This window comes from Geotrypetes seraphini, chromosome 2, assembly GCF_902459505.1.
Source record: "Geotrypetes seraphini chromosome 2, aGeoSer1.1, whole genome shotgun sequence".
NCBI classification, from domain to species: domain Eukaryota; kingdom Metazoa; phylum Chordata; class Amphibia; order Gymnophiona; family Dermophiidae; genus Geotrypetes; species Geotrypetes seraphini.
In genome coordinates this window covers 194,627,065-194,637,818 of record NC_047085.1, presented here as the reverse complement: position 1 = coordinate 194,637,818, position 10,754 = coordinate 194,627,065, and the positions used below count along the sequence as shown (strand labels likewise).

Genomic DNA, 10,754 nt, shown 5'->3' with positions numbered 1-10,754 from the left:
ATAGTACTGTGAGGACTCGAAGACTCGACACTGACAGTGTTTCATCAAGAGTCTCAATGGCTGATAGTTCTATCGCATAAATAGAGCGTTCAATACAGGTCAAATTTAAAAGCAAGCAGGAATATATCTGGTGCCCAAAGCGAAGACTGGCGTAAGCAGGATAGGCCAATATGAGCAGTTGGATTTTTCAACTTTCAAACAGCTCTTTAAAATATTACAACGTTTATGACAGAGATTTAATACTGGAGATGAAGGAAAATTGCTAGGCAGCACAACAGGTCTGCTTCCATTCACAATCTCAAGCGATAGAGCTTCCCCTATTTTGCGTTCCCTGAGGAAGAGAACGAAACGGGGCCACATTGGGACCCCCGAACTTGCTTTTGAGATACATCACATTTTGGTTATGTTGCAGCTCTAAATATTGAAAAACAAATTTCATGCATATGAAAAACAGAAAAAAATATAAAAACATTAAGGGATTCATAATCAAAAAAAAACCCGTCTAAAAAGTGTCCTAAATGACTACTTGGACGATCAAAAAGCCTGATCGTCCAAGTACCCATAATCAAAACTGGATTTTAGACGTATCTAAAACCAGCTTAGGCCTTTCCCCTGCCTCTAAACGCAGAGAGAAAAGAGGCGTTTTTAGAGGCGGGGAAAGGGCGGGAGGGAGGTGGGCTGACCTACACCTAGGCATGCAGCAGGTATAACCAAAACCATAGGCAAGTTGCCTAGTCGGCACTTATATCTTTTTGACTTAGACGAAGTCAAACCAGGTCTAAGTGCCGAAAAAGGGGCCGCTGAGCTGATTGTGGCTGCTGCGATCAGCTCAGCGGCCCCAGCAACCTGCCTACCCCTCCACCGCAAGCATCGTGGCAGGAGAGATGCCTCATCTCCCTTACTGGGATGCCATCACTCCTCTACCCGAACTGCCGCGACCCGCGACAGAAGAGATGTCCTTTCTCTCCTGCTGCGGGTCGCGGCAGTTTGGGTAGAGGAGTGATGGCATCCCAGTAAGGGAGATGAGGCATCTCTCCTGCCGCGATACATCACCCCCCACACACACATCGGGGCAAGAAGGAACCCAAGCCCTCTTGCCCCGTTGAACCATGACCCCCTCCCCCCCGATGACATCGGGGCAAGAGGGAGCTCAAGCCCTCTTGCCCCGACGATCGTGCCCCCCTCCCACCGCCGAGTACGAGCAGGCCAGGAGGGAGCCCAAGCCCTCCTGGCCCCAGCGACCCCCCCCCCCCCCTCTGACACGAACAGGCCAGGACAGAGCCCAAGCCCTCCTGGGCCCGGCGACCCCACCCCGTCTGACACGAATGGGCCAGTAGAGAGCCCAAGCTCTCCTGGCCCCGGCGACCCGCCCTCCGACATGGGGGTTCTGGGGGGGCGGTCATTGGGGGAAGAGGGGGTTGTGTCGAGGGCAGGAGGGCCTGGGATCCCTCATCTCAGGCCCTCCTGCCCTCGACACAACCCCCTCTTCCCCCAATAACCGCCCCCCCCAGAACCCCCAATCGACCCCCCTGCTGACCCACGACCCCCGCCGGCTGACCCCATGACCTCCCCACCCCCTTCCCCATACCTTTAACATTGGCCAAATGGACGGGTGCCAAGCCCGCCCGTCCAGCAGGCCAGTCGGCTCCAGAATGGGGCCGGAATGGCCCAGCTGTCTGAAACCCCGCTCACAGGTGGGGCCTAAGGTGCCTGGGCCAATCAGAATAGGCCCGGGAGCCTTAGGCCCCTCCTGTGGGTGGGGCCTTAGGCACAGGGGCCCAACCCGTACCTATGTCCATATCATTTATAAAGATGTTAAAGACCGAGCCCTGCGACACCCCACTGGTGACGCTCTTCCAGTCTGAGTATTGTCCATATACCCCCACTCTCTGTTTCCTATGCTCCAGCCAGTTTTTAATCCACGGGAGTATTTCACCCTCAATTCCATGGCTTGCAATTTTCCGAAACCTTGTCGAACGCCTTCTGAAAATCCAGATATACAATGTCGACCAGATCACCCTTGTCTATCTGTCTGTTTACTCCCTCAAAGAAGTGCAGCAAGTTCGTCAAACACGATCTGCCTTTGCTAAAACCGTGCAAACTGGTCCTCATCAGCCCGTATCCATCAAGGTGATCAATGATGCTGTACTTTATCAGTGACTCTACCATCTTTTCCGGTACTGAGGTCAGACTCACAGGTCTGTAGTTCCCTGGATCTCCCCTCGAACCTTTCTTGAAGATCAGTGTAACATTCGCCACCTTCCAGTCTTCCAGAATCTTTCCCGATTTGATCGACAGATTGGCTATTAGTTGAAGCAGTTCAGCTATGGTCCATTTCAGTTCCTTGATGACCCTCAGATGGATGCCATCCAGTCCCAGGGATTTATCGCTCTTAAGCCTATCAATCTGCCTACATACCTCCTCTATCAATCCTGTCAGCTTTTCGTCAATCCTGTCAGCTTTCCGTCTTCGTTTCCAACATATAGCCTGATGGGTTCCGGTATGCTATGTACATCTTTTTCGGTAAATACAGATGCAAAAAATGTGTTCAGTTTGTCAGCGACTGCTTTGTCCTCCTTTAGTGCTCCCTTTATTCCATGGTCATCCAACGGTCCCACCACTTCCTTTACGGGTCGTTTCCCCTTAATATATCGAAAGAACGGCTTGAAGTTCTTCGTCTCCTTGGCTATTTTTTCCTCGTAGTCTCTTTTGGCCCCTTTTACCGCCTTATGGCACCTGCGTTGATGTTGTTTGTGCTTGTTCCAGTTTTCATCCATTTTTGACCTTTTCCATTCCTTAAATGAAGTTTTCTTGTCTCTGATCGCTTCCTTCACCTCTACAGTGAGCCACGCCGGTTCTTTGTTCTTTTTCCTCTTGGATCCCTTGTTGATATGCGGTATATATAGATTTTGCACCTCGGTGACTGTGTCCTTAAAAAGGGACCAAGCTTGCTCTAGCGTTTTTACAGTGCTTATCCTCTTCTTAATCTTCTTCCCTACCATGAGTCCCATCCCTTCGTAATTCCCTTTTCGGAAGTTCAGTGCCATGGCTGTCGTTTTGGACCGATGTTTCTCCCCTGCATCCAGATCAAAGCGGATCATATTGTGATCTCTGCTTCCCAGCATCCCTTATACTTCTACATCTTGTGCTGGTCCTCGCAGGCCATTTAGAATTAAGTCCAGAATTTCATTTCCTCTAGTATTTTCCTTGACAAGTTGCTCCAGGAAGCAATCGCCTACAGCATCCAAGAACTTGGTCTCTCTAATGCAGCCGGAGGTGCCTAGGTTCCAGTCTATTCCCGGATAGTTGAAGTCACCCATGATAACTGTGTTGCTTCCCTTGCAGTTGTGTTTAATCTCGTCTGTCATTTCTCCATCAATTTCTTTGGACTGCCCTGGGGGTCGGTAGTAGATGCCGATCTTCGTTTCTAGGCCACTTGTTCTGGAATTTTGACCCATAGAGACTCTAACTTATCCGTCAGTTGTGGCATGTTCTCTCCAGCAGATTCAATTTCCTCTTTGACATATATGGCAACGCCCCCACCTTTTTGAGCCACTCTGTCTCTGCGGTATAGTTTGTATCCCGGTAGCACAGTGTCCCAGACATTTTCCTCAGTCCACCATGTTTCTGTGATGCCTATGATGTCAACGTTATCTTTTTGTGCTATGGCTTCTAATTCACCCATCTTATTTGTAAGGCTCCTTGCATTTGTGTACATACACTTGAGTTTGCAGCTTTTTCCTTTCTTGCATTTCCTTTCCTCTTGTGTCCTTTTCGATCTCTCTTGCCTGTAATCAGGTGAGTCTTTCCCTCTATCTTCTTGCACGGTATCCTCTGGGTATACCGGTTCCCGAACCATCGACTTTCTCTCTCTGTCGACTGTCGGCTTTCCCCTTCTTCCTAGTTTAAAAACTTGTCCACTTCTCTCTTGATGTTGCTTGCAAGTAGCCTCATTCCGCCTCTGCTGAGATGGAGTCCATCCTTCCTGTAGAGCTTGCTCTTCCCCCAGAACGTTGTCCAGTTGCGCACGAAGCGGAATCCTTCTTCCTCACCCCAGCGCCGCATCCATGCATTGACTGCTTGCAGCTCCATTTGGCTCTTCTCATCTGCGCTGGGTACCGGCAGGATCTCCAAGAATGCTATCCTCTGCGTTCTGGTCTTCAGCTTCCTTCCTAGCATCTGGAACTGGTCCTTCAGTAATTCCCTGTTGTAGTTCCTATTGCTCACGTTGTTCGTTCCCACATGGATCACCACCGCCGTATCTTCTTCTTCCACACTGTTGAGGATCCTGTCGATGCGGCTCACTATGTCTTCTATCTTGGCTCCCGGTAGGCAGGTCACAAGCCGATCAAGTCTTCCTCCCGCTATGTGGCTGTCAACTTGTCTGATGATGGAGTCGCCCACAATGATTGCTGTCCTCTCTATCTTCTCCTGATTCTCTAGCCTCAGGTCTGTGTCCCTAGTGTATGTCCATCTCTCCTGCCGCAGGTCCGTATGCTTTGTTCTCGCTACTGTATCACCCATTTCTTCCTGGTGGTTGTCTGTCGGGTGGTCCACACTCTCTGTAAGTGTCTTTTGGCAGTTCCACTGTTGCTGGTGATTTTCCACGGCCTCCCTGTATGCCTCCTCTATGAACTTCTCCAGCTCTCGGACTTCTTCCTGGATGGTGTCTTCTGTCTTGTTCTCTGCTTCCTCTGTCTGGACGTTCTCTGCATCTCTGTCTCCCTCCTCCCCTGCTTGAAGTGCCTCCAGTTCCAATATTCTGCCCTCCAGGAGTCTGACTTGTCTATTCAGACTCTCCAGTTCTCCGCATCGGGCGCATACGTAAGACCGCCTCCCAGAGGGTAGGTAGTCATACATATGGCAGACGATGCAGAAAACTGGGTAGCTCAACATCTTGCTTCCGTTTGCTGCTTCCATTGCTGTCTGCTTGCCGGTCTGCTGCGGATGCCTTCTGGGTCTGCTGTGGTCGTGCCTGCTCTTTTATCTGCTTTTTTCACCCTTTTGTTCTCTCTGCCTCTGCCTCTCTCTGTAGCTGCTTTTCTCCTGCTCAGGGTCAGATCAACTCTGCTCAGTTGGCCCCTCCCCTTTTAAGGCGGAGCTTCGGTGGTGGACGTCGGGGGAGGTGGAGCTAACTCTCACCGATTCCCCTCTTGGTCTCCTGCCTCTGCTTCTCTCTCCTGCTCTTTTATCTGCTTTTTTCCCCCTTTGGCTTCTCTCTCCCTCTGCCTCTCTCTGTATGCTACACTAGAAAAGATTTTGCTAAGGTAAAATGATTAAAGCTACAATTGCTGATAGAAAAGTTATTTTACCGCATGGCCTGGTTGGAGAGCTAAGCACATGGCCTAGAACAGGGGTGTCAAAGTCCCTCCTCGACGGCCACAATCCAGTCGGGTTTTCAGAATTTCCCCAATGAATATACATGAGATCTATTAGCATACAATGAAAACAATGCATGCAAATAGATCTCATGCATATTCATTGTGGAAATCCTGAAAACCTGACTGGATTGTGGCCCTCGAGAAGGGACTTTGACACCCCTGGCTTAGAAGTACATGGTTGCAGCAGATGATTCCTAGGAGACAAGAGAGAGTCCAGCGCTGGTCCGAGGGATAAGAGAAAGAAGGTGGAGCATAGGTCTGGCTTTATACATGTGGGTGGATTGGAAACTGGACCCATGATACAAGAATCCCAGAGCAATGGTCCAACCCCTGAGGCTGGCATTGCATCCAATCATAGAGTAGTCTGGTCTTTCCTACGTGAACGATGTCATGATTGAATTTTTTTTATCTGTGTTTGAGTGATTAAGTTCTTACTGACTTGGGGGGGGGGAGGTTATTTCCTTTACTGACACACCCAGCCATACTTTTGTTGATTAGTCTGAGAAGATAGTGAGCTTCCCTCAGCCATTTCTTTGTCATCCCTGAATAGGTGTATTTAACACTGTCTGAAGGTAAATGTACTCCCTTGATTAGATAACAAAAATCATATGCACGAATACAGGATGTCCAGTGCTATACTCGGAGAGAGCCTCCAAGAAAGAGACTTGGGAGTACTTGTAGACAAGTCAATGAAACCGTTCGCACAATGTGCGGGTGGCGGCGAAAAGGGCAAACAGAATGCTAGGAATGATTAAGAAGGGGATCATAAACAGATCTGAGAAAGTTATCATGCAGCTGTACCAGGCCCTGGTGCGCCCCCACCTGGAATACTGCGTCCAACACTGGTCACCATACATGAAAAAGGACATAGTACTACTTGAAAGGATCCAGAGAAGAGCGACAAAAATGGTTAAGGGACTGGAGGAGTTGCCATACAATGAGAGGCTAGAGAAACTGGGCCTCTTCTCTCTTGAAAAGAGGAGACTGAGAGGGGGACATGATCAAAACATTCACGATATTGAGGAAATTGACTTAGTAGAGAAAGAGAGATTGTTCACCCTCTCCAAGGTGGAGAGAACAAGAGGGCACTCACTAAAGTTAAAAGGAGATAGATTCCATACAAACGTAAGGAAGTTCTTCACCCAGAGAGTGTTAGAAATCTGGACTGCTCTTACAGAGGCTTTTATAGGGGAAAGCAGGGATTCAAGGAAAAGATTGGATAAGTTCCTGCTGGAGACTCAACTAGGTCTTTGACCTAAGGGCCGCTGTATGAGCGGACTGCTGGGCACGATGGACCACTGGTCTGACCCAGCAGCAGCAAATATTATGTTCTTATGTTCTGTAACACAACATCTGGATAAGATGGCAGTTCTAGCTCAGAAACCAAGTCAGAAATTCACTTTACTTTAAATCCATCAAAATTAATAATTTCTTGGGTCAGGCAATAATTCAAGCAAACTTAAATAATTTACCTCCAACAAAACTAAATACATCATGCTACATATTTTACAATCTGTCCATTCTCTAAAATGATGGTATGATTCATTTCTGTGGAGGTTGCCTTAAGTTGCACATTATTGTAAAGTTGGAGTATTGTAAAGTTGAGCAGCTTACACAATGTCTCATTTCCCATGCCAAAAGGAAGTGGATACAGTATAAGAAATGAAGTCTGGAATGTCCATAGAGTCATTGGTTATCAGAAGCATGGAATAGGTTGCCCCATTAATGTTGATGGAGATCAGTGGTGTATGGCTACACCAGGCATTGTTCAGTAAGTGGTTTGAACTGTATAGCAAAGTGTTCTTAGGAAAGTGGGAATCATGTACCCAGGGATCCGGGGGAAAAAAAGATGAACACTCCAATGGGTGAGGTAGTTGGTGAGTAGGAGAGCTTGGCAGTCAGGGAACAAGAGGATGAATTGTTCCAACAGGAGCTGTCAGTCTCTTTAAATTGATGAGATTCACACTTACAATGACATGGTGTTTGCTCGCACAGAGAGGGGTCCATCGGCTTGAATGAACTCCATTTATCATCCATTGGCTGACCAAGTGAGGTGGTCCAAAGGATACAGTAATATATTCAAACTGCACACCACTGTTAATGACAGGGTAATTAACAGAGTGTTGTCCTGACCATGGGATCAAAGTACAGATATATCATCTTTGTGGTGAACAGATTGGAACACTTAACTATTCAACAATCAAGAAGAGCTATAGCAAATTCAGATAATTTAGTACTAGCCATCTGGACAACAGATAGTGATCAGTGGCCTAACTTAACCGTGATCAGAATTTCCTTTAAGATAGTAATAAGCTTGATCTATACGTCATCACAGGTCATAACCTGGGAAATATTCTTCCCAACCTATATTCGCATGCTAATGTCACAGTGTTTTGTTCTATAATGGGTGAAATAAGCATATATCTACAATTACATTGGACATTTTAGGGGGAGGTGTAATTAATATGTTGTGAGGTAAACCCATCAGAAGTGTGTTGAGATGTGGCGGGCCATATAGCTAGTATGTTTCCTTTACTAAAGGGCCTTTCATTCTGTGATCCTTCACTTTAATTAAGTATACTCTCTGAAACTTCTCACTTAATTCTTGTGCCATATCTTATAGTGTTGAATGTTTTACAGTGGAACCATCTGTGGATTTAAAGGTAATAGCTAACCACTAAGGCAGCAATGCAATGGCATTTCTAAAGACATGATCAGAATCTAAAATGATCTGTATTTCTGGGTGGTTGCCAGATCACAATACTGTGCTGAATCGAAACCACAGGAATACTGTCTCTGCAAAATCATTTGGTTAGCCGAGTCTAGTTGTACAATTGCAAAACCTGCTAGTGGCCTGCCTCCCTCACAATGGCTACTGCCATCAATATGGGGGATGAAAAGGTGATATTTGTCCAGTACTAATTCTTTAAAGATCATGTTATTAGGGGCACTAGGGGAGGACTGACACGCATGAGGTTGCCCCTCCAGTAGGATTCTTGTTTTAGCAATTCAAACTTCACATTCTGTGCCTGCAACATCAGGGGCCACTGGGCTGTTCTTTCAGTCCTAATCTTGCTGCATGCTAACTTACCCTCCACAATGAATTTAAGTGGGGTATGGTGACTCCACATGTATGTGGTTTGATCACCAATAATGCATGTAAACTTCTGCATGGCAGCATATGCAGCCAGTGTATGCTTTTCACAGAGACCCATTTTTAGTTCAGGAGAAGTGAGAACTCTGGAACAGAAAGCAATTGGACAATCAACTCCATCTAAGCGCTGTGTTAATGCTCCCCAACAACAGGATAAAGGTAAAAGTTTTGTGTGTGATCTGGTTTGGCAAAGAGAGAAGCTGAAGTTAAAATGAGCTTTAGCTTAGTTATAGCATCTGTATGTTCCTCCTCCCAAATATAATCTTTAATTTTCAGCAGGAAATACAGTGCGGCTGCTACCTCAGCATAGTTGTGCATAATTTCACGGTAGAACCCTAGAAATGATTGGAGTGATTTCTGTAGGAAGTGATAAGTTCTGTATCAGCTCTATTCTCTGAGAATCTAGACTTATCATCCTGGCTAATGACACAGCTGAGCTATGGCAGGGTTAACCTTGAGACCAGCCTCTAAGAGAGCTGTTAGGTGTGCAGACTTATTCTCAAGCTGAATTAAAATGTCAACATATTGTATCATATTTTTTTCTGCAGGATACACCTGCCAAGCTATCATGCATATATTTATGAAAAATAGCTGGTACAGCTTTGTAGCCCTGGGACAGTACAGTCCATGCATACTGTTTATTCAGCCACTGAAAAGCTATCTTATATTGGCATTCAGAGGACAGGGGCAAACTCCAAAAGCCATTAGGTACTGTAAATTTACATTTGGGTTCAATTTAGAGATCCTTTCAGGGTATGAGACTACCACCGGTGCTACAATCTTTGAAACCTGATTTAGGGTTCAAAAGTCGATAGTGAGCCTGAAGGAGCCCTCTGGTTTGACAACTGGCCAGGATGGCGAGTTGCATGTTGAAGAGATAAGTCTAATCAGGCCCCTCTTCTCTAAAGCCTTAGTTACTGGTTCTTGATGCTTGATGAGGTACTGGGTATTGTTTTTGTGGTGAATGATCCTCTCCCTCTAACACAGGGATCTCAAAGTCCCTCCTTGAGGGCCACAATCCAGTCGGGTTTTCAGGATTTCCCCAATGAATATGCATTGAAAGCAGTGCATGCACATAGATATGCATGTTCATTGGGGAAATCCTGAAAACCTGACTGGATTGCGGCCCTCAAGGAGGGACTTTGAGACCCCTGCTCAAACAGAATTTAAGCATGCATTCTCCCAAAATCTAGCTTATCTTGTGCCCAGACTGGAATATATTTAACCTCTGAGGAAATTACACCCAGATCATGCTGCTGAGCTGCCTTAGTGCACTCAGTGGTTAACTGTATGTGAATGACCTCATGAACAAAGTTTTAGAAGCATGTGGAATTCTTGTACCCTGCCACAATGTTAAGATTAGCCAGATCCATGACCAGGTTTGAAGCATGTTCATTAAACATATTATTTATTTAAAGTTACGATAGCCATGCCACTGAACAATGACCTCTTTATGCATTCATATTTGACCTAGCAAGTTACAACATGTTAAAAATAATTACTAGAAAAAAAAATCAATCCATTAAGGAAAGCAATAAAATCATTTAAAAAAAAACTATTTGCTGTTCAAAAAGAGAAAGAAAAATTTATTGTAAATCAAAGAAATTTAAAGAATGCAGTAAGCATTTTTAAATCAAATTACACTGACATCTGGGAATTTTGTTTTTAAAAAAGTTCACATCAGGATCAAAAAGTATATGATTTTCTTAGTACATTAGCTGATGAATTCAAAGACAAGCCCACCATTCACACAAAACTCCAGCTACCAGAGAAGGCAGGTCCATGCCCAAGGGCCCCTGTTAGCAATTAGCAGTCACATAGTTTGAGAGTCACTTTCATCACTAATGTCAGAATTTGCCTTTGTATCTGTAGTAACAGCAGCAATTGCTGTGTCCACTTGGACATCTTCTTCATCAGACTGTATAACGGGGGTGTCATCTCCTTCCTCAGTGGCCTCTTGACAGGCAGAGTCAGAGAGGTTAGATGATAGAGATGAAAGTTTCTGACGCAACTCTGACTGGCTTGGGACTTGAAGACTTATTTCATTTTGGCAAGATTCGAAGCCTGATCCTTTAGGGCAGGAAGAAGAAACAAGACAAGGCCAGCATTAAGAATCTATCATTTCTGAATAGCAGCATTGAGCATTCAAATATTCAGCATATAGGCTTGGATTCGTACTCTATTCGGGAGTACTCACTGCTAAGTTTTACAAATGTTAC

The 10,754-nt window shown here is 45.7% G+C and overlaps 1 protein-coding gene across 3 annotated transcripts in view; it reads right to left on the bottom strand.

The window, feature by feature from the left end:
• Positions 1-9,930: 9,930 nt before the first annotated feature.
• Positions 9,931-10,754, bottom strand: part of DTNBP1 (dystrobrevin binding protein 1) — a 155,575-nt gene continuing 154,751 nt past the window's right edge. For all 3 annotated transcript variants that reach the window (XM_033929593.1, XM_033929594.1, XM_033929592.1), the window contains one exon: positions 9,931-10,605. In XM_033929593.1, coding sequence (XP_033785484.1) covers positions 10,349-10,605 — 257 coding nt within the window. In that variant the 3' untranslated portion in view covers positions 9,931-10,348. The remainder of the gene's footprint in view (positions 10,606-10,754) is intronic.